The 23,381-nt window shown below is 50.0% G+C and overlaps 2 protein-coding genes across 7 annotated transcripts in view; one reads left to right on the top strand and one right to left on the bottom strand.

The window, feature by feature from the left end:
- The window catches only part of ARHGEF11 (Rho guanine nucleotide exchange factor 11), a 62,374-nt gene extending 41,541 nt beyond the window's left edge, over nt 1–20,833 (top strand). For 4 of the 6 annotated variants that reach the window (XM_083590936.1, XM_083590935.1, XM_083590933.1 and 1 more), the window contains 18 exons: nt 1,153–1,200; nt 1,962–2,149; nt 2,958–3,104; nt 3,478–3,557; nt 3,671–3,796; nt 4,439–4,556; nt 5,755–5,933; nt 6,027–6,102; nt 8,000–8,167; nt 8,282–8,369; nt 9,267–9,374; nt 10,177–10,256; nt 11,161–11,403; nt 13,106–13,483; nt 14,870–14,944; nt 16,962–17,257; nt 18,265–18,457; nt 19,282–20,833. In XM_083590936.1, the coding sequence (XP_083447062.1) occupies nt 1,153–1,200; nt 1,962–2,149; nt 2,958–3,104; nt 3,478–3,557; nt 3,671–3,796; nt 4,439–4,556; nt 5,755–5,933; nt 6,027–6,102; nt 8,000–8,167; nt 8,282–8,369; nt 9,267–9,374; nt 10,177–10,256; nt 11,161–11,403; nt 13,106–13,483; nt 14,870–14,944; nt 16,962–17,257; nt 18,265–18,457; nt 19,282–19,328 (2,638 nt within the window). In that variant the 3' untranslated portion in view covers nt 19,329–20,833. The remainder of the gene's footprint in view (nt 1–1,152; nt 1,201–1,961; nt 2,150–2,957; nt 3,105–3,477; nt 3,558–3,670; nt 3,797–4,438; nt 4,557–5,754; nt 5,934–6,026; nt 6,103–7,999; nt 8,168–8,281; nt 8,370–9,266; nt 9,375–10,176; nt 10,257–11,160; nt 11,404–13,105; nt 13,484–14,869; nt 14,945–16,961; nt 17,258–18,264; nt 18,458–19,281) is intronic. The other 2 variants (XM_083590934.1, XM_083590937.1) reach the window with 2 other exon arrangements.
- The window catches only part of LOC310751719 (uncharacterized protein), a 950,206-nt gene that overhangs the window by 502,024 nt on the left and 424,801 nt on the right, over nt 1–23,381 (bottom strand). The window lies entirely within an intron of this gene.

The following is a 23,381-nucleotide window of genomic DNA, read 5'->3' as shown; positions in this document are numbered from 1 at the left end:
ACAAAACAACACCACCACAAACTGACTTATAAGTATAAAACCAAATTTACTAGAATAGAGATGGACTTGTAAGCATTCAAACAACAAACATACGAAGGTGCCACGTGCAAGACAAAGCCTGGAGATACTGTAAACGTGGAGTGGATAAATGTACAACTCTTATCTCCCAACATTAACATTCAACGTTAACAGAACGTTCGCATCCAAGATGACACAATTTAAGTAGCCTCTTTTATATTGTTTGTAAACCGCTTCAGGGTTTTATTTACAGGTAGACAGGATGCAGTTTTTGCTAAATAAATAAAGTAAATAAATAACTCTAATCAGGCAGCTAAGGCAGCTTTCTGCTCATTTGCTTTATTTTGCAAAAATTGCATCCTGCCCAACTTCAAACAAAGCTGCTAAGTGGTTTACAAAGAGTCTAAAATACACGTTTAAGATGGCCCGTAAAAAAGAACCAGCGTTAGAAACAAGTTTACAAAAAGCAAATTTAATGAAATAAGAAGTTAAAAGTGTGCATACTAAGCTGAAATGACAGATTAAAATACATTTCAACTTCTACATGTCTTGGTAGGCTTTGCCCAAACAAAATATTTGAGTAGGCTCCTCCCAAAATACAGCAAAGGTGCCTCCCTAATCTCAATGGGCAGGGAGTTCCAGAGTGTAGGAGGTGCCACACTGAGAGATCAGTTCCTTAAAGGTGCAGAATGGGCCACTTCTAGAAGTGCCACTTCCGCAGATAAAAATGATCAAGTGGGCATATATGGGGAAAGGTGGCCCTTAATTAAGATATGCAGCATTTGTCTTCACGGTGCGCCTTTCTCCCCCTCCCCTCCTTGCCTCTCTTCCTTTGAGGAGCCCTCTGTCTGTTTGCAAAGGAAAGGGGTCGCTCTTTCCCTCATTCTGTTTGGGACTCCAACTCTCGTCAGCCCAGCCATCGTGGCTGTTCCCTCATGAGTCCTTGTGCCATTTGACCCTGCTGGCTGGGGCTGATGGAAGCAGGAGTTCAAAACCCCCGGAGGGCACCTGGTTGGGGAAGTCTGCGCTCAGTGTCTTCAGTGTTTGCCGGATGGGTCCCTTCCCGCAGCTGCGAGGGAGTTAAGCCCAGAGCTTGTGGTGCTCACTATTTATAATCTTTTCTTGTGCCTCCAGGTCTCTGGAAAACCCCACCCCGCCATACACTCCCAAAATGGGGCGCAGGTGAGCTACCCTTGCAGCCAGGGCCAGGAGAAACGGGCATTCTTCCATGGGGTAGGAAGAATGTGTTGTCTAGGTGTTTTCCTCTTCGTCTTCTTATTCTTGGTGACCCAAAGGAGCAGGGGGAACGAGGCCATGACTGTCTTGTGCTTAGTTACAGTGGTCCTGTGTATTCCCGGGTGGGGTCTTCCCTCCCATCGCTGGACCGTGGCAGAAACTCCCAGAGCAGAAATTGAACTGGAGGCTCGTTTAGTTGAGTCTCTCCGTCTGTCTCGCAGTTGTGGCGTCCTGCAACGTGAAAGAGACTTCTGGGTCCGGCTGGCTCATAAAGGGGCTATAAAGACCCTGTGTTGGGAGAGATGCTGCCTCTGGTGGGCTGCAAGGAAGGAACTAGGGTGGGGGTCACCGAGTTTTTTAGGCCTGTGAGCCCATTGGCATCTCACTCGCTCCTTCCCTGGAGCAGAACACCCAGCCGCAAGAGACGAGAGAAAATGAGCGCATGCGCAAACATCACTTTCCCAGAGGCTCTGGATACAGTTCAGATCCAGCAGAATTAACCTGGACCTTGAAAAGCACACGGAGCTAAAAGATGATGTGGGAAGGAGCATCGCAAGGCTTTCGTTTGCATCAGCAGGCGAACTCTGAAGCTCTTATGCGCAATTAGTTCCAGAAAGGCCCAGTTTTTGAGGCTGCAGGACCTTTCTCAGAGACCCTCTTTTGACATCCCTTCTTGTCTCTCTCCAACCCCCCCCCCCCCGGTGCAGAAGCATCGAGTCCCCAAACTTGGGCTTCAGCACCGACTCCTTCCTGCCCCACCTGCTGGAGGACGACCTCTTCCAGCTCTCGGACCTGGAGCTGGAGCTGGACTCGCAAAACTGGCAGCACACCGTGGGCCGTGAAGTCGTGTCTTCCCTGACGCAGCGGGAAATCGACCGCCAGGAAGTCATCAATGGTGAGGAGGGTCTCCCTGCGGTCGCCATCAGAAAGACGGGGGGGGCGTGCCTGGTGAGCTCTAACATTCTGACATAGGGCCAAGGCAGCCAAGTGTGGTGCTTCTTGGCCGTGAGGGGTGCTGTTATGTCTCCAAGGAAGAAGAGGTATCCCTAGATAGGGCCTGTAAGACAGAGCTATTCCCCCTGGCTTTCAATTCGAACTCAGCCTGATCTTTTATTCCCCTTCCTTCCCTTTTTATGAAGATTCCCCGCTCTGGGATCCCACAGCTAATTCTCCCCTGGTCTCCTCGCTGGCCCAAATAGGACTAATTTAGCCAGCTAGCCCTGGTGACCATCTAATGTTTATTGGATGGATTTCCCCCCTAAATTGAATTTTGAATTTATTGTTATTCACGTTTTATACTGTTTTTTTGTATCATCAATTAAGTGTTTTAAATTTGTTGTTAGCCGCCCTGAGCCCGGTTTTCTGTACCGGGAAGGGCGGGGTATAAATAAAAATTCATTATTATTATTCTTAGATGGATGAGAGGTGGGTGTGCTGCCCTGGTAACCAGAGCCGTCAGCTCTGTACTGGCGCCCGGGCTGGGGAAGAGCCACGTGGCTCAGTGGCAAAGGAGTCCAGGTTTGATTCAGGGAACAGGGTCTGCCTGAGACCCTGGAGAGCCAGCAGAGAGTGGAACCATCAGGGCTGTGACTAAACAACGCAGCTCTGTCACTTCATCGATGGCACAGTTTCGTTCAGGAGGAGGGCAGGTTTACGTCGCAACCCAAATCTTTAAGAACAAGTCAACACTTCTCTTTCTGCAGAGCTGTTTGTGACAGAGGGCTCTCACTTGCGGATCCTGCGTGTCCTGGACGTTCTCTTCTACCAGCGCATGAGAAAGGAGAGCCTTCTTTCCCGGGAGGAGCTGGCCCTCCTCTTCCCCAACCTCCCAGAGGTCTTGGAGATCCACAGTAAGGCTGCTTCTCCTGCTCCCTTGGAGCCCCTTTGGACCAGGCCCCCCATCCTGTGGTTTCTGCAGCAGACAGAGTGGGTCTCCCGTCCACAAGCCCCCTGCTCAGGAGGAGAACTGGAACACAGCCGAAGAGCCCCACAGTTGCCAAATCTCACAGGGCGGAGGGGGCAGGGAAATCCTGAGGGTGGCCTTGATCCCATTTGCCATGTTGGCTGGACCCTTAACGGCTGGCTTTGAGGCCGGCTGCCTGCCCACTGCTGAGAACCTGGCACTGAAAATAAAGAGTGGCTGTGTGGAGTTTAAAACTAGGCCCGCACTCCATCCCCTTCTGTTACCTTTTCTCCTTTCCTCACCATCCTTCCCTCCTCCAGATTCTCTTTCGGAATCGATGAAGAGGCTGCGAGAGGAAGGGCCTATCGTCAAGGAGATTGGGGACCTTATGCTTTCCCGGGTGAGGATCCCAGACCGCGTGGGCTGCCTTGGGGACACTAGGTGATCTCCTGATCCGCCTGAGGATAACCCAGGAGTGTTTTCTCCCCCCTGCCCTCTTTGTGCCCTCACCAGTTTGACGGGGCTGCACGTGAGGAGTTCCAGCAGATGGCTGCCCGCTTCTGCGCATACCAGTCCATGGCGCTTGAGCTGATCAAAACCAAGCAGCGGAAGGAGACTCGCTTCCAGCTCTTCATGCAGGTAGCCTCGTCATGGGGCAGGAGGCTGCTAATGGAGGGGGAGGAAGGAGATGGGGGAGGAAGGGACTTTTCGTTTCTTTTCTCAGATTTTTTTAAATTTCAAAACCAAAAGAATTTACAAGCATCAAATTCAAAATCCATATTCATTTTCTAACATAAGCCTATGACATAGATTACCTAAATTAAAATATATCTAATTGCTCTAGGCTTCCCTTTGCTATATGTAAATACAACGCAATTAACAAATTATATTATAAATGATATTAAAGGTTACCATATACCCCCCCACTCCCCTTCAGCCATGTGTGATCTCAATATTTCACTTCTTCCGTCTTGTTATAATTTAATAATTATTCAGTTGAGTCTGTTACTATTTTCTTGCTTACGTTTTACACATTCTCTATTAATGTTTCGATTCTGGAACCATATTTTTCCATGTCTTCCTTCACTCCATCCCGCTCTCTAATTATTCTCTGATTTGAGTGGCCTATAATAATTGCCGTCAGTTTTGCCATTTCTGCAAACTCACGGTGATGGGATTTTCAGGGGGAGGAAGGGACTTTTCAGCGGCCAGCCCTCTCCTGTCTCTGCAGGCCAGAGAAACACAGGCCTCTCTCTCTCTCTCTCCCCCTGCCTTCCCCAGGAAGCCGAGAGCAACCCTCAGTGCCGCCGCCTCCAGCTCAAGGACCTCATCATCTCAGAGATGCAGCGGCTGACGAAGTACCCTTTGCTGCTGGAGAACATCATCAAGCACACTGATGGTATCTCTCTCTTCGTATTTGGCTGTTTGTTTGTTTTTTGTGTCTCTTCCAATTCAAACATTACACATTACAGTCTCCTCTTAAGCACATTCAACTCGCTGGTTGAAATTGGACAAATTAAATCCAGTCAAGGCCGGGTCTTCTTGGGGTTACCCAGCAGGGAAATAACTCTTCAGCTCTGTGTCTTGCTTGCTGGGCTAGGCCCACTTGCCCTGTGGCCTCTGGGAGTGATGGGGATTCTTGCTGCCTCACCCATGAGCAGCACCAAGGATTAGGGCCTACACGATTGCTGTGTATACATGGAACTATTGGAACCAACCCCCCATGTAAGATGTACTGTATTTTTTAACTTGTGTCAGCTTTCTGATGTTGTGAGTCAGCATACATAGAGATTACGGTGGTGTGTGTGTGCGTGCACTGTGCATTAGCGCCCTGTGGTGCTGTGTCTGTAGAGCATGGGTGCTATTCAGAAGCCAATTTTCACATTAACCAATAAGGATTATTTTGCATCATGTATCAGAGCTGCTGCTGATCTGTCTTTCAGATGTCGTTTTGTTTTTAAATGCAGGATTGTTTTTTGATTGTACAGTGGTACCTCTGGATGCGAACGGGATCCGTTCCGGAGCCCCCTTCGCATCCTGAAGCGAACGCAACCCACGTTCATGCGCGGGTCGCGATTCGCCGCTTCCATGCATGCGCATGGTGTCATTTTGAGTGTCTGCGCATGTGCAAGCGGTGAAACCCGGAAGTAACGCACTCCATTACTTCCGGGTCGCCGCGGAGTGCAACCCAAAAATATTCATCCCGAAGCTACTTCAACCCGAGGTATGACTGTAGTGGAAGTCACTTTGGGACCACCCTGTGTGTTTTAAACAAAGCCTCCCAGGTTTTCCATAAATAGAAACAAACTTTGCCAGTGGCCGGCCAGCCCATCTAAGAGTGGTAGACATAATCTGGTGAACCGGGTTCACGTCTCCGCTCCTCCACATGCAGCTGCTGGGTGACCTTGGGCTAGTCACACTTCTCTGAAGTCTCTCAGCCCCACTCACCTCACAGAGTGTTTGTTGTGGGGCAGGAAGGGAAAGGAGAATGTGAGCCGCTTTGAGACTCCTTGGGGTAGTGAGAAAGCGGGATATCCCTGATATTTGATATCAGGGATATCAAATCCAAACTCTTCTTCCTCACCTTCATTGCTTAGGAGAGACCTTGGAGCACAAGAAGCTTTGCCAGGCCCGGGACCAGTGCCGAGAGATCCTCCGGTACGTGAATGAGGCGGTGAAGCGGGCAGAAAACCAGCAGCGCCTGGAGGTTTACCAGAAGCGCCTAGATGCCACTTCGCTGGAGCGGACCAGCAACCCGCTGGCTGCAGAATTCAAGGTACAATTCCCCCTTTGCCCTGCACCTGAGTCACTGGCTTTATCCTGCTCGTCTCCTCCTCAAAACGCTGCCTTTTTCTGTCCTCCTGTCCAGAACCTCGACCTCCGAAGTCGTCGCATGATCCATGAGGGCCCTCTGAGTTGGCGCATCAGCAAGGATAAGACTGTGGGTATGTAGCTGGCAGAAACGACAGCTCCTCTCAGCGTTTGTGCGTGTTCTCACACAAACATGGCACGGCCTCTCAGAGTGAAGGCCTGTGTGCGCTTCCTCTGCAGTTGACTTTTCTAATTTATATCCCACTTTCTGATTAAAACCGTAATCAAAAGTGTGGAGGGGTTGTAGGAAGATTGCCTGAGCGGAAAAGCCCTGGAGAGCCATTGCTGCCAGCCCGAGTAGACAAGACTGAACTAGATGGACTGAGCGAAGGGGTCAAGAGACAGCTTCCGAAAAGATTAACAGAACCAAACAATTTTGGAACATGGTCCCTAAAACAAGCAGACCTTTAGCTGTTGAAAGATCAAAACTGTCAGTGTGTTGTTATTCATTCATTCATTCAATCAATCAATCAATCAATCAATCATTTATTTAATAAAATGTATAAGCTTCTTGGTTGTAGAAAGCTCAAAGTGGTTTACCAAAAGACTAAAACAATAGAAGTCTTTTAAGAAATTTAAACCATTGATAAACTAAAAACACACAATAGTATTTAAAGTTCCAGAACAACAGGCCACAGATTCAAAGGCTCTCCCAGATCAGCAGCCTTCGGAAGGCTCCATGGCAGAACACCTGCTTGGAACGCAGAAGGCCCCACGTTTAATCCACACTGGCAGCATCTCCAGGGAGGGATGGGGAATGACTCCCTGCCTGAGGCCCTGGAGAGCCATTTCTGTCCATCCGTGGCTACGGTCCTGAGCTAGAGAGACCGTCCCTTGTTCCTATGTCTAGACAGGCCTTAAGTCAGACTTGCATCAAAGAAAAGTACATGCACATGTATAATGCCGTAGCAGGGAGGGAGTAGTGCAACTCATGCAACACGTTGGCGATTAATATACAGAACAATAATTATCCATACTTTATCGACCTTCTGAGAAAAATACAAAACATTAAACAAAGCCACAAAGACTTGCGAACTACCCAGCCTAAAATGAACTTACAATATCTGGTTTCAATAGATTTTTCAAATGCTTAACTCAGTCTTTTAGATAAGTTCATGAAGATACCAACAAAAGGTAAGTTCGGTGATATTCACAATACCGAGAGATGCTAGTAGAATTGTAGATAGATAGGGAAGCAGTGGATCATATAATACGTTAAAATTTCATATAATGTAGAACTTGCGGAAAAACAAAAGCCCTGTAAACAGCAATGAACAGGATTAGCAACACTCAAAACTATAGGCAAGGTGGCACTCTCGCCCACCCACTTATGAGCAGATCAACAAAACAGGCCTTTTTGTGGCGGCTCCCTGTCTGCACAATGCTCTCCCCAGAGAGACTTGCCTGGCACCATCATTGCATGTTTTTAGGCGCCTCTTTACCCAGGCCTTTGGCCATTATATAATCTGTGGGCTGTTTGTGGGGGGACTTTTATTATGATTATTTTATTAATATGCTATCTATTTTACGCTTTTTATTATGTATTTATTATTATGCTCTGAAAAACGTGTTCTTAATGTTGTACTTAATGTTAAGGTACGCGGGGGGCGCTGTGGGTTAAACCACAGAGCCTAGGACTTGCCGATCAGAAGGTTGGCGGTTCGAATCCCCATGACAGGGTGAGCTCCCGTTGTTCGGTCTCCGCTCCTGCCAACCTATCAGTGCATGCAGTGCAAGTAGATAAATAGGTACCGCTCCGGTGGGAAGGTAAACGGCATTTCCGTGCGCTGCTCTGGTTCGCCAGAAGCAGCTTTGTCATGCTGGCCACATGACCCAGAAGCGAGATGAGTGCCGCAACCCCAGAGTTGGCCACGACTGGACCTAACAGTCAGGGGTTCCTTTAACTTTAATCTTGTACACCGCCCTGGGATCTTTTGATAAAGGCCGGTAAATCCTCCCTCTCTCTCTTAGATCTGCACGTCTTGCTCCTTGAAGACCTCCTGGTACTTCTGCAAAAACAGGACGAGAAGTTGGTTCTCAAGTGTCACAGCAAAATGGCGCTGGGCTCCTCGGACACCAAACAAACGTTCAGCCCCGTCCTCAAACTGAACGCGGTCCTCATCCGCTCCGTGGCAACAGGTAGGAAGGGAGGCTGTAAAACCACGTGCCCTCATGCAGAGGTGGGAAGCTAGACAGGCCATGGCGCCCTGGTGGGTTGATTTTCCCTCCAGCTTGTCTCTCTTCTCTCCACAGATAAGCGAGCGCTCTTCATCATCTGCACTTCTGAATTGGGGCCCCAGATCTACGAACTGGTAGCTTCGAGCTCTTCAGAAAAGAACACGTAATATTTTTATCTGTTATTCTCCCACCCGCCCCCATCTCCTTTGGGTGGGAAGGAGCAGGGAGATTAAAAGGCTAACTGGCCTCTGGGCAGCCGGATGAGTCAGGAAGAGTCAAGGAGCCCAGGGTGGCAAACAGACAATTTAAAAACAAACCAAAGCGTTCCAGAACAGTTAACACACTGTCTCCAGCCCCCCACCCCCAAGAAGTTTTAATTGAGCTTTGGTAAATAATGTAACAAAACTAGATTCCCCTCGACGGTAACAAAACACCCCCTCCCTCAAAACGACCACAGTTAAAAGCAGTTAAAAGTAGTTTCAGTTAAAACATGCATGTTTGTCTGTTATCTTAGAGTAGCATTGGAATCCCCTGGGCAAAGATTCTGAAGAATATATATATATATATATATATATATATATATATATATATATATATATATGAATATATATTGTTTGATTATAGAAAAGAAAAAACAGTGAACAAAGAAAAAAACCAAAGGATAATACAAATGACAAAAAATTAAATTAACTTCTTACAATACAACTTCTATTAATGACTTCCAGTCGCCCCATCGAGAGTCCCAGGTTTCTTTTGAGTAGCGCACTTTTCATTATCACTCAAAACTTTCCCCAATTTTTTGCTTTAATAAGGTTTTCTATGTTTATACGGGGGTCATTCTAGGCCAGCCAGAGAATCCACATTTTTACAATGCTCTTTAAGATACTTTCTGTAAATGTCCCACCCTCTAGTAAACGTTGGTTCTGTATTAAAAGATGCTGATGAAATAAATGTGGGGTCTCCCTGCCTTTCAAGATGGCAAATCAAAGGCACTCTGTTCTCTTTGGGGGCTTTCAGTGAGTCTTTCTTTTTCTCTCCCCCCCCCCCCCCGCCCCGGCAGGTGGATGGAACTATTGGAAGAGGCGGTGAAGAGCGCCACCCGGAACGCCCCCCTGCCTGCCAAGCGGCATTCCCAGGAGCTCCCCCTGCACCCAGCGGCTCCTTCCAGGTAAGGGGGGACCCCCACCCCCAGCTCCTCAAGGCAGGAGACTTTTTTCAGGGAACTGCAAAGGGAGGCTGAGGTTAGATGAACTTAGTGTGTGCTTTCTTTCTTAAAAAAAAGTATGCAAATCTGGCTTTGCAGGAGCTTTATTAAATGACCAAATAAGCCCTTCAATCGTACCTCTTAACATCCACATCTTCTTCTTCCCCACCTCAGATAAACATACCTGCCCTAGGAGTTCCAGCCAGTAGGGTGTCAAGAGCTGTTTTCTCACTCCAGCTTTTCTGGGCAAACTTTTGGGATATTAAAATGGGGGTTCTGCAGATGGGCTATTCCTCCCCCACCCCCTGTTGCTGTGTTTATGGACATCTTGGAGGTCCCAGGCCACAGGGAGGCTAGACTGGCCTCAACTAGAGCCAGGGCCTTTTCGGCCATGGCCCCGATCTGGTGGAACGCTCTGTCCCAAGAGACTAGGGCCCTGCGGGACTTGACATCTTTCCGCAGGGCCTGCAAGACAGAGCTGTTCCACCAGGCCTTTGGCCAAGGCACAGCCTGACCCCCTCCTTTGGCAATCCTCACAGAACTCTGGCCCAATGGTTGCCCTTAATTTGATTCTGAATTGATTTTAGAATGTATTTTAATTAATTGATTGTGATTTTATGTAAACTCCGCTATTTTTGTTGTTGTTAGCCACTCTGAGCCCAGCTTTGGCTGGGGAGGATGGGATATAAATATTATTATTATTATTATTATTATTATTATTATTATTATTATTATTATTATTAGTATCTTTGTCCTTCCTCTTCAGCCTAGTACTCCAGGATGCTGACATCTCCCCCAACCTGGCCCCAAGCACCTCTGCGTCCACCCAGGAGGAGGACATTTCAGGTGAGCGGCTGGCGGTTGCCCTGGGGTGGAGGTGGTGATGGGGGCAGCCTCAGCAGCCAAGGTCCAGCAAGGCATTCTGGGAGTATCCTGCTGCTCCCTATGGAAGATATTTGGGGGGGGGGAGCAGAGGGAAAATCTTCTCTGTTGGTTGCCAGGACCTCCTTCTCACACACAAATGGGCTTCTTTGTCTTTGGGGCATGGATGGGGGGGGACTGTTTCAGGGCTCCAAAAGTTCCTTTCTCTCTCCCATTTCCCCCCGCTCTTCCCCCCAGCAGATGTTGTAAACAAAATCTGCCCTTTCCCCCTTATGGGGGATATCCAAGAGCCCGTATAGAGTCCTTACATGGGTTCCCTATTGGTAGGAGAAAATAACAGAGGCCAACCAGAGAATATTGAGAAGCAAAGCAGCTCGTAAGCCTGATCTTTATTGATCTGTTGCAACAGGGTGCTCCCCTCACTCACAGGAAAGGAGGAGGAACCCAGAACAATGGTGTGCAAGCCCTTATATAGACATTTTAAATTGCCCGCCCTGGAGCTCAAGACCACGCCTCCATACATCATACCTACATCACAGAAAAGGCGGTCTACAACAGAAATTTGAATGTTTTTGTTTTTCCTGTCTGCCAGGTTATCTGATAATGCCTTATCTGATTGCCTTTCCTGGTAGTCTGCCCATTCCTTTGAAAAGGCGATTTCCCAATTCCTGAGACAATGGGAAGGTTCCCTCACCCTCTCCCTCCTTGCAGAGAAAACATTTGGTCCGTTTGGGAGTCAAAATGGTTTCAGGGTGGTCTTCCTGTGCTGCTCCAGACATGTGGTCCACATATCCATGTTTGTGCTTGGTTGGTACATTTATGAACATTTATTATATATATATAAGACCTTAAATTTTTCATTACACAGACGATACCCCAACGGACACCCTGGCTGAGGAGAGGCCCCTGGCACTGGCAGAAGAGCCAGAGGATGGAGGCAGCGAGGAAAAGGAGCAGGATGGGGAAGGCCTGTGTTCTGCTTCGTCGCCGTTCCCCACTGGGGAGATGGAGCTTCCTCCTGAGGAGACCCTGGAGGGGCCTGATGAACAGTCGCAGCCGCTTCCGGAGGCTGCCTTTCCCGGGTTCCTGGCAGAGTCAGCCTTGCAGGACGGTGAGAGCCAGATTGCTTCTTTTCCTTTATGTGTCTTGTCTTTGCACTGGGAGTGGGGGATGGGAGAGGGGCTCAGGGGGGCAGCCTTTGGCCTGATTTCATCCTGTGCCATTGTTGTAAACAAAATCTGCCCTTTTTTCCCTTATGGGGTATCCAAGAGCCCATATAGAGTCCTTATGTAGGTTCCCTATTGGTAGGAGAAGATAACAGAGGCCAACCAGAGAATATTGAGAAGCAAAGCAGCTAGTAAGCCTGATCTTTATTGAACTGTTGCAACAGGGTCCTCACTCACCACACGAAGGAGGGAGGAGGAACCCAGAACATTGGTGTGCAAGCTCTTATATAGACATTTGAAATTGCCACCCTGTAGATCAATACCACCCCCAGAAACATCATACATACATCACAGAAGGGGTGTAGCCTAAGACCACCCCGCCCCAGAAACATCATACCTACATCACAGAAAGGGCGGTCTACAGCAGAAGTCTGAGTGCTTTGCTTAGCTCTTGTCTGGCAGGTTACCTGCTGAATGGTCACTTGATTGGATTGCCTGGGGAGCCTGGTCAGTCTTTTGTAGTGATAAATACCGGTACTTAGTTCCTGAGCCAGGTCACAGGCTCACACCCTAGTCAAACACAGACATACCCTTCAGACAGGATTTGTGAGGGAAAAGACAGTGGGGAGGCTTTTCCATTTTCCTTTGACTTTGTAGAGAAAACATTTGGTCAGTTTGGGACAGTTTGGGAATCAAAAATGGTTCCAAGTCGGTCTTCCTGTGCTGATCTATGTGCTTGGTTGGTACACTTACGAACATTTAACATATATCTAAGACCTCAAAATTCCTATCACACCATACATCTGGATTTTCCTGGACTTACCTGGATTTCAAAGGTGGAATTGACGTCTGGGAGGGATTTGTGAAAGGCAGCGCTTCATCCTGGATCTTAGACACGTTTTTGTAAATAAAAAAGATCAACAGCTTTTTTGGGGGGGTCCTGGGTTTTATGCCAACCCTCCCCTTGAGTATCATTGCGACTGTCTCTCTCCTGGGCCATCATGCTTTCCCTCAGCCCTGAAAGGGTCCTTGAACTCAGGGGAAACTCAAAGCAAAAATTTGCGGGGAAATGGGATGGTTATAGAAGATACGTTCAAAATTACAAGAATAGTTTTGACTCCGTGCTAGCATTCAAGTGACAAAGGAAGTAAAAGGAGGTGGACAACAATTAGGGATTTATTATGTTTTCTGAATGTATTGGAAAATTTATACAGAAAAGTTTTTTGTTTTGTGTACATTCAGTTGTAAGATAAAACATATGCGAAGGGACTTGACAGGAAGTCAGAATTGAAGAAAAGATTTTGTAAGATAAAAGGGAAACTATTTATTTTCATTATTATTATTATTATTATTGTGTGTGTGTGTCGTATGGAATGTTTGGGAGGAAATAAGACGGTAAATAACAAATAACAAACAAAATATTGATGTATGCAATTTTTCTTTCTCAATTATATTTTGTGGTAGTATGGTTGTAATTTTTTTTGTAACATAAAATCATTCAATAAAAACTATTTAAAAAAGAAAGAAAGAAAGGGTCCTTGAACATGGTGGTGGAAGACGAAGGCCCCCTCCCTGGTCCAAGGAGAGGCCGGCTTCAGCCCACCTGTGGGATTTAAACGACAGCCTCCCTTCTCTTTCCCCTTGCAGTCGAGACCCTGCGCCATCTCCTCCTGCGCAGCTTCCTCCCCTGCCGGGACACTGACCCTGAGGAGGACCTGACCCCCACCCCTTCGGTGGTCGGGGCCGGCCAGCCTTGGGACTCTGCGCTGGCCAGTCAGGACTCGGGCAGCCAGGAGGAGCCGTCTGTGGAGAGCAGCGCAGCCGTGGAGCTCCCCGAATCTGCAGCAGCGGATCCAGAGGGGGGCAGTGCTGGGCCGGAGGCCGGAGGCCCCCAAAGCACCGAGGAAGGGGAAGGGACAGAGCCTCATGGAGACGAGAGGACGACAGACGCCTCCTCCGGCCAAGGGGCTGCTGCAGAAAGTGACCGACAGGGCAGCGGCAGCAGCTACAAAGTGGTGCGGAAAGGTACGTCTGTGACTCCTGCCCCGGGGTGTGGGGGCTGCCTGGCAAAGAGGTTGGCGGGAGGGGTGGGGGTGTCCTCCCTGAGTTTCCCCTGCCAGGGGTAGAGCTGATGCAGGTTGTTAACGGAGAAATCTGAGGGCTCCCTTGGACAAAAAAGCAAGGACACCAGCCAGGAATACCAGAGCAAAACAGCAGCCAGGAGGCTTGGTCTTTGTTGAAAACTGTCAAGCGACAGGACTCCCACCTGCCACAAGGTGGAACAAGATGGAAGCCCCGAACAAAAGAGAACCCAAACTTTTATTAGCTGCTAATCCCCATGTTACACCCTCCAAACGACATCGCGGTTACATCATGAAAGGGGAGGTCTGGTGACCGTAATCTGAGCATCCTGGACCCTGCCCCATGGTTCCCCTTGCCCTCCACCAAACACCCATCAAGTGGAACAAAAGAGATATTTTCATTTCCCTGTTTCCCAGCCAAGTTAATCCCACGCTTTTGGCCTCATCTGGGTTTGTTATTTCTGGAATGGCTACCTGTCTGGCACTCAGGTATCAGGATGCCAGGGATTATCACTCAGCTGAGGAGCTGAGCTCACCTGTCTATATGAATTTCTGAAGTTTCCCCAGTGAGCCAGTACACAGAGACATTTATCGGTGAATTCTTACATTGGTATTGTGCAGCAGAGGCCCTTTGAATAGATAGGAAGAAACTGTGATGAGGTGTTTTGTGGGGACAAATCACAAAAGTCACAAAAGTGATTGTGTTGGTTTTGGTAGTGGGCTGCATGTGCATGAGATCTGCTGGAGGGGCAAACCCCCCCCCCCCAAGACCTATGCACAAATTCCTGCAACGAGGTCCAGGGTGAATATTTGTGACTGTGAAGAACAGGGCCAAGCATGGCACTGAGCTGCCAGGCTGTCCCTTGTGCCAGCTGCTGGCCCGTTAGGATTGCTTGGAGGACGGAGGCGGCTTGTGCCATCTCGGACAGCCAGGGAGCTCCTGGGCACTGTACAAGTGCAAACGAGGGGAAATCCATCCACCAGGAGCCTCAGAGGCTGCAGACTAACCAACCTCCCTGCTCTGGAACCTGCAAGTGTGCGGGAAGACGCCGCAAGAGGGTGATGGGGCCAGGATCATGGGGCCTGCGGATCGTGGCCTCCTTTCTCCTCTCCTTCCTGGGTGCAGCTCGCTCTTGCTCAGACCTCTCCTAGCTTTAACCTGCATGCGCTTGACTCCTAGGCTTCTCTTATTCCCCTGCCCTCCCATCTGGGCACTTCCTCTTGGGTGTTCTCTGTTGGGTGATGGGCACTTCTTGTGATTCAAGGTTTTGATCACGCTTCTCTCCTCCCTCCCCCCTCTCCCCCCCCCCCGGTGTCTCCTCTTGCGCAGCAGAGGTGGAGGGAACTAACGGTGCTTTGCCTTTGACAGACGGCAGCCAGGCTGGTGGCGCGGCTCATGCGGATGGTAAAGAAATCCTTTCTACCCCTGCTTGGTGACGGGAAGGGCTTGGGGAGATGGAAGGGGGTCCTGGGGGCAGTGCGTGTGTCTTAGGGGTGGCCACAATGTGCAGGAAGGCCCTGCTCACCCCCCTGTGAGACTGCAGTCTGGCCAGACAAGTGCGCTCTCTCTCTCTCTCGCTGAACACCCGGCTGCAACTGTAATAGTAATAATAATAATAATAATAATAATAATAATAATAATAATAATAATAATAATTTATTTATACCCCACCCATCTGGCTGGGTTTCCCCAGCCACTCTGGGCGGCTTCCAACAGAAATTAAAAATACATCAAAATGTCACACATTAAAAACTTCCCTGAACAGGGCTGCCTTCAGATGTCTTCTAAAAGTCTGGTAGTTGTTGTTCTCTTTGACGGGTGGGCATTCCACAGGGCGGGGGCCACCACCGAGAAGGCCCTCTGCCTGGTTCCCTGTAACTTGGCTTCTCGCAGTGAGGGAACCGCCAGAAGGTCCTCAGAGCTGGACTTCAGTGTCCGGGCTGAACGATGGGGATGGAGACGCTCCTTCAGGTATACTCCCAACTGGCGCCCATCACTCAACATTTATACCGCCAGCCAATCTTCACCTGCCGCCAGCACTCCAAACTACCCCCCCCCCCCATGAATCCCTGCCTGACGGGATCCACCACACTTTCCTTGTACTACAAGTATTGAACTGACGGCTTCGTTCCTTCGGTATTTGTGTGTCACAACTTTGCGTGCGCTAAAAGTAGCAGAACGTCACAGTCATTTCCCACTTCTTTTACATCCTTCCAAAGGCAGATCCCACTAAGCCCCCCAGCCCAATTCCACCCTCTGTCCTCCCCCCACCAGCCCCATTTCTGCAAGCGCAGCCTGCCCTCCCACCCTCTATCCCTCCAAGGTCAGACACAGACCCTGTGGCTGGGCTGGTGTGTGTGGAAGGTCCTTCAACCTTCTCCCCGCTGGCCTTTGCTTCTCTCTGTGGGATGGGAGGGGGGGGAAGAGAAGCAATTCTTGGCCAAGGCACACCTGTGGGGTCCATCTACCTCAGTGTTGCCTACACTGGCTGGCAGCAGCGGCTCCCCAGGGTTTCAGAACTGAGACAGCCTGCAGAGATATTGGCCAGGGACCTTCTGCACTCCAAGCAGGTCCCCTTCCAACTCAGATTGTGGCAGCTCCTTCTCTAAAACAAATGTAAGATTTCAGTCCAGAGGGGGTGATTTAAATAGGAAGCTGCCTTATACCGAGTCAGGCTATCGGATCACATGAACCGGCGTGTTTCTCCAGGGATTCAGGCAGGGACTCTTTCCCGGAGTTACAGGTGAAACTCGAAAAATTAGAATATTGTGGAAAAGTTCATTTATTTCGGTAATTCAACTTAAAAGGCGAAACTAATATATGAGATCGACTCATGACATGCAAAGCGAGATATGCTTCTACTTCTCAGAGTTCCAATCTTGCTCGATTTGCAATTCTTGTTTTGCTGATTTCCTTGAATATTCTAATTTTCTGAGATGGTTAATTTGGGGTTTTCATAAGCTGATCATCGCAATGATAACAAATCAGGTCTTGGCATATCTCGCTTTGCATGTCACGAGTCTATCTCCTATATTAGTTTCACCTTTCAAGTAGAATTACGGAAATAAAGGAACTTTTTCACGATTTTCTAATTTTTCGAGTTTCACCTGTAGAACAAATCAAGGCTTGACATATCTCGCTTTGCATTTCGTGAGTCTATCTCATATATTAGTTTCACCTTTGAAGTTGAATTGGTGAAAGAAAGGAACTTTTCCACGATATTCTAATTTTTCGAGTTTCACCTGTACTACCAGGGATGGAACCTGGGACCTTCTGCATGCAAAGCAGGTGTTCTCTGCCTGTCCTCCATGATGCCTCTCGCCCAGTGTGGGCACCCCCTCTCTTTTCTCTCCCCCCCCATCTGCTCTGCGCCTCCCTGTCTCCCTCCGACTAACGCTCCCCTCCTTCTTCCTGCCCCCAGGGAACTACTTCTACGTGAGCTTGCCGGCGGGTCCCGAGGAATGCCAGCCGGACGCCAGGAGCCCCAGCCCCGTGGAGCCAGCCCGGCCTTCCAGCCCACCAAAGAGCTCCCCTCCTGCCGCCAGGCCACCCCACAGGTGGCACCGTGCCAAGGAGAGCCCGGCAACAGGCTGGCTTGGCCACTTGGAAGGACCGCCAGCCGCCCCAGATTTCTCCCCCTCCAGCCAAGTGGTCCGGGACGTGGACGTCATCTTCCAGACGATAGAGCAGCTTTCCCTGAAGCTCACCAGGCTAAAGGTGAGGGGTGGGGGGTGGGGGGTGGGGCAAGAAGGAAACCCTTGGTGCTCTGTCACCAGCAGGAAAGCTTTCAGCCACCTGCATGTGGCCTCTGTTGTGAGAGGCAGGGCAATGGGTTGAAATGGGCTGGGGGAATGAATGCTGTGTGCCTTGGGACGGGGAGAGAATCAAAGCGGGCACAGAGGGTGGTCTCCAGCCTTGCCAGTCATGTTGCCCTTTGACTGAAAAAGAGCCCCCGCCCCAGCTGAGGACCTAATGGGGGAAAAGACGTGGAACACGTAATCTAATAAGCCCAGTAGCCCTTCTTCTCAGGCATCCCTAATGGCCCCTTCTGTAGTGGTCAGATGGGATTGCTATGAGGAATTATAAAAAAGCATCAAGCCATTGTGTCAGTGATGAAAACATTGCGTTGACTGGGTTTGATTCATGGACAATAATTTCTGGTCAAATCCCACTAGCCTCTGCATCTCTGCCATTTGCCTTCTCTACGCCTGACAGGCAGGTATAAGCATTCTATACACAGGCCAGTTGCTTCCTCAGGCATCCTCAGTACAGAAAGATAGTAGGTTACTTTGATGTAGTTTAATCTTTAGATAGATCTTAAGGGCCAGGAAGAGAGTTCACAAGGAGATGGTAAATACTGCCATCCTGTCTCTCCTGTTTATGACCTCTGGAGTTTTGCTGAATGCATTCCTCCTTATATTCCTATTTTATTTACTCTGGACTACTATGCATGCTCAAGTAGGAAATAGTTTCTTTGTAGTTTTAACTTTAACTTTGTCCCACGTGGGGTTTTTGAAATGCTCAGAGGAAATTGATTGGTTCTTATGAACACTGTGTAAAAAGTTCTTTTGTGAATAAAACTCACCTGGGCCAAGGAATTATCATACACACTCCTCCCAGAGTCTTGCTGGTCAAGCCTGGTGTGTATTCTATTAATCAGAGTCCAATCTTTCCTTGTTTTGGGAACGCTACACCTTCCCCTCTCTCTGTTTGGGGTCTTGTAGGATGTTGAGAAGGCCCACCAGGAGCTGCTGCAATCCCTGAGTGGCGGCTCTACCACAGACAGCTCCACGCCGGTGGGCTGCGTGCCGCCGGATCTGAGCCAACCGCCGCCGGGCATCCGCCGAGTCTCCAGAGCCAGTGATGAGGACCTTCTGCCCTCCCCACAATCTCCGGCGGAGGCAGCATCTGCGTTGGGTAAGAAGCCCCCTGTTTGCCCCCTCCTCTTTTGCTGCGGACACCTCTCCACCTGCAGGAGGTTGGGGGCTCCCTGACCCCTCCCTGCCTGAGGGGGAGATACTCCTGCTATGCTTGGCTGCTCTTCAGAGTGTTGGTGCTGACCTTGAAAGCCCTAAACGGCCTCAGTCCAGTAGACCTGAAGGAGCATCTCCATCTCCATCGTTCTACCTGGACACTGAGGTCCAGCTCCGAGGGCCTTCTGGTGGTTCCCTCCCTGAGAGAAGCCAAGTTACAGGGAAGCAGGCAGAGGGCCTTCTCGGTAGTGGCACCCGCCCTGTGGAACGCCCTCCCACCAGATGTCAAAGAGATAAACAACTACAGTGGTACCTCGGGTTACATATGCTTCAGGTTATAGACTCCCGCTCACCCAAAAATAGTACCTCTGGTTAAGAACTTTGCTTCAGGATGAGAACAGAAATTGGGCAGCGGCAGGGGGAGGCCCCATTGGCTAAAGTGGTACCTCAGGTTAAGAACAGTTTCAGGTTAAGAACGGACCTCCGGAACGAATTAAGTTCTTAACCTGAGGTACCACTGTACCTGACATTTAGAAAACATCTGAAGGCAGCCCTGTTCAGGGAAGTTTTTAATGTGTGACATTTTGATGTATTTTTAATCTTCGTTGGAAGCCGCCCAGAGTGGCTGGGGAGACCCAGCAAGATGGGCGGGGTACAAATAATAAATTATTATTATTGTTGTTGTTGTTGTTGTTGTTGTTGTTGTTGTTGTTGTTGTTGTTGTTATTATTATTATTAAAGTGTCCCCCCCATCTCTCTCCCTTCCAGGCCAGATCTCCCTTTCTGAAGACAGCCCCCAGGAGGTGACCCTTTAGGAAGGGGCATTTTGCTACTGGACAGACTGAAGGCAGCAGGCGGACTCGCTCGCGGGCAGATCGCCGCCCCCTCCTCTTCCCTGCCCACTTTGGGGGTCTCTGGGTTGAACTGAGGAGAGGGCGGGGGTCCTGTAGCGGCCCACGTTAGAAGCGGCAAGACCTGCGATGGAGCAGAAGGAAAACTGGAATCCCTGATCCCTGGGAAGCACGTGCTGGATTAATCTGAACCCTGGAAAAAAAGAACATCTGTGGAGTTCTCCCCGTCAGGGGCTTCCCAGGAGGGACAGCCAAGCTCCCGGAAGGGTGGTTTTTTTTTGGGGGGGGGGCTTAAGGTGGAGAGAGCCCCCACTTCTCTCTCTCTCTCTCTCTGCCTGCATGTCTCTTCCATTTTGGGTAGGGGGTAGCTTCCATTTGCCCCCCCCCCAACCGCTGAATCAATCGCGTACATATGCACACCTGCATATGTGCCCCACAGACTGGCTTTTCCAATGTACATGAAAGCTGGAAATATATTCTGTATAATTGCACTTTTTTCCATTTTGTTTATTTTTGTTTTTCTCTCCACGGTGAGGAAGACCCCCGCCCCCCCCCCCCACCGGAGAGATTTCCCAGCTGCTTCCAGACCTTATTTGATATAAATATGTATGTATATGCATTGAGTTATTGTAAATATATGAGAAAGTTGTTGGTTTTTTTAAAAAGATATGCCTCCATACCCTGATGGATATCTAGAAGAAGATCGGAAAGGCCCACGACCCCCATAGCCCAGACTGGGTGGGGGGGGGCAGCAAAGACCACCGCATCTCTCAGGGCGTGACAGCGACAGCAGCAGCCCAAAGGGATCAGGCACGCAACGCCCCCCCTCCCTGTGCCCCCCACCCCAAACCTTCTTGGGGCAGAATGGCTGCCCTGTGCCCTCCAAGCACCGCTGTCTTCCGTGCTGGCACTTGCTTCGCGAGAGGTGGGCAAGGGCTGGGCTGTGGGGGCGCCCAGGCCGGCCGCCTGTCTTGCAATCAGGGTCCTCCTGCTGTTTTATTTGGGGAGGGGGCGCCTGCTGGTGCTACGACAATCTGCCCCCCTCCCCAGTCGCCCTTTCCTCCCACAGCCGGTCTGACTTTGCCACGGTGCAGGCGGCGTTTGGGCTGGAGCAGAGGGCAGGCGGCCCTCTTGGTTCTCAGGCTTGCCACCCCCCAACCCCGACCCCCAACCAGCCTGGCCGGGCCATGCAGATTCCTGGGGGGGCCTCCCTGGCTCCAGCTGCAAGTCCCTCGCAAACACCCCCCCCCGCTTGCTGAAACAGGTGGATGAGGCATAGAAGATTATATATAGATATATATATAGATATATATATGTGTTTAAAAAAAAATAAGATGCCAGACTGTTTGCTGTTCAATCTGCTAAAAGCCAATTTTATTTTCTTCCTTCCGATGGTAAAGGTTTGTGGTTTTTGTTTTTTTGTTTTTTAAGAAAAGTGAGGGGGGGAAGTAAAATATTATTTGACCTCCCGTCTGTGCGGATTTTTTCCTTTCACCAAAAATGGAGCAGAGGAAACTGGAAGGGCTGAAAGGACAGAAACAGGACCCCCCCCCCCTCCGCTGCCTTTGGCTCCAAGTGTGAAGTGGGGGGGGAGCGATTTAAGGCCCCTAAGAGAGAGGGGGCTCTATAGGGGTTGTTCTGGTGGGGGTGGACTGCCAGGGAGGGACCCCTGTTGGGGGGGGTCTTTGGGTGGGCATCTGCTTGAGGGGAGGGAATATCCCTGACAATGAGGGTGGGGGCCAGACCTGGCTTGAATGGGGAGAGGGTTGGGGGTGCAATGGGACTGCAGTGAGGGGGGGGCTGGAAATGCATGTTGGGCAACTGAGGTTCAGACTGCAGGATATGGGAGGTGGGAGTGGGGTCCCTAACTGGGGGGGGGCGGCTTAAAGTAGGTGTAATGGACTATTATGAAGAGTCAGAACTTGCAGCCTTTCTCAACCAGTAGATGTTGTTGAACTACAACTCACATCACCCCTAACTTTCCGAGCACAATTCAAAGTGTTGGTGCTGACCTTGAAAGCCCTAAACAGCCTCAAAGGCCCAGTAGACCTGAAGGAGCATCTTCACCCCCATCATTCTGCCCGGACACTGAGGTCCAGCTCCGAGGTCCTTCTGGCGGTTCCCTCCCTGCGAGAAGCCAAGTTACAGGGAACCAGGCAGAGGGCCTTCTCAGTGGTGGCGCCCGCCCTGTGGAACTCCCTCCCACCAGATGTCAAAGAGAAAAATAAGTACCAAACTTTTAGAAGACATCTGAAGGCAGCCCTGTTCAGGGAAGTTTTAAATATGTGACATTTTAGTGTATTTTTCATCTTTGTTGGCAGCCGCCCAGAGTGGCTGGGGAAACCCAGCCAGATGGGCGGGGTACAAATAATAAATTATTATTATATTATAGCTAGCAAGGCCAGAGCTCAGGGATGATGGGAGTCCATCTGGGGACCCGCAGGTTGAGAACCGCTGTAAGGGATGAAGTGAGAGGGTCTCCCTGGAGGGGAAGGATTTGAGGAGCGGGGCTGGGGGCTCCGTGCCCACTTTGGGGGGGAGCAGGTGACAGCCCCCTCTTCTCAGCTGCTTAGGAGACCCGGGGCAGCCCCCTCAAACCTGGGCTCAGGCTTTGGCCTGAGTAGTGGGCTGCAGTTGCCATGGCAACCAAGCCTTGGCAGCACCCTGGCCTGTTCTCCCAAGCCCCCCCCCCGCCACCCCTGCAGGGTGGGCCGCCCATTGCCAAAGCAGCCTTCCAGGGGGCTCTCTCGGCCAGGCGGGTCCTGGGGCGCCGAAAAGGAACAGTTTTCCGTTGCGATTCCTTCCATCGTCCCACCAGGAGTTTGAACACTTTGGAAGCGACTTTCAGTGGTGGAGGGGGTGTCCCTAAAAACACGGAGCTCAGGGTGCCCAAAGGCGGGGGGGGGAGTCCCTCTTCTCCCCCCTGAGCAGCTGGTGATGAAGATGGAAGATGGTGATGAAGACACCTTGGACAAAGGGGGGGGGGGAGGAGGAAGGCGTCCCGGCTGGGAATATCTAAGCCGTGGCGTCCAAATTTTTTCAGAGGGCCAGATGTGATGAAGTGAAGGGCCATGGGGGCCGACCAAAGTTGACCTTTTTTTAGGATTGAAGTTCTTGAGGGTTTTTTAGAATTTTACCGGGGCCGGATTCAGCCGACCGGTGGGCCGGATTAGGCCCCCGAAACAGACTCTGGACACGCCTGATCTAATGCAGCCACCACAGCTTCCCTGAGCTCCTTAGAGGAAGATGAGAAGAATAATTTCCGAGGAGGTCCTGCTCCTCCGGCCACTTGCGCAGTACGGTTGTTCCATGAGTGTTGGAAGGGAGAAGCCTCATGCATCCTGGCAAACACGATTCAAACAAGATGTGATCTGCCTGAGATAAGATAAAACCCCCAAGTGTGTTTTATAAGCTGGTCTCCGACCGTAATAAATAAGTTATCTATTTATCTAAACTTCATTAGCAATAGCCAATGGCCACAGCAACAGTAAAGCATTACAGTATACGCAGAAAAGGAAATTTGATATAAGAGCACAATTTAAAGTCCTGAATCAGCACTCAGTGGCCCTTATTCTGATTGCCCCTCCTATGAACCTAGCAACCTTTCCTGTTATCTGCACATTTTGATCTGAGCTCCTTAGAGGACAGGCAAAGGAAGAGAGGGGAGCAGCCCTGGGTTCAAGGGCGTCCTGGGGTTTTTTGACTCTCCTCTCCCAGCTGAGGCTTTCCTGAAAATGAGTGTGTTTTGCCCGCCTTGCAGAAGTGACTTGCACCCTGGGGAGACATGGATCCCTCCCTCCGGGTGCCTCCAGGGGGTTCATCTCTCGGCCCAAGCAGATCCTTCAGCTGCGACCCCTACGCTTGCAGCGGGTTGGGCTAGATGACCTTTGGGGGTCCCTTCCAAACTATGATTCCTTCCCATTATAATAATTTTTGGCTTGTTAACGGAGAAATCTGAGGGCTCCCTTGGACAAAAAACCAGGACACCATTCAGGAATACCAGAGCAAAACAGCAGC

The sequence above is a fragment of the Podarcis filfolensis genome, assembly GCF_964270895.1.
Source record: "Podarcis filfolensis genome assembly, chromosome: 16".
NCBI lineage: Eukaryota > Metazoa > Chordata > Lepidosauria > Squamata > Lacertidae > Podarcis > Podarcis filfolensis.
The sequence above is the reverse complement of the archived record's forward strand: the minus strand, read 5'-3'. Positions and strand labels throughout refer to the sequence as shown.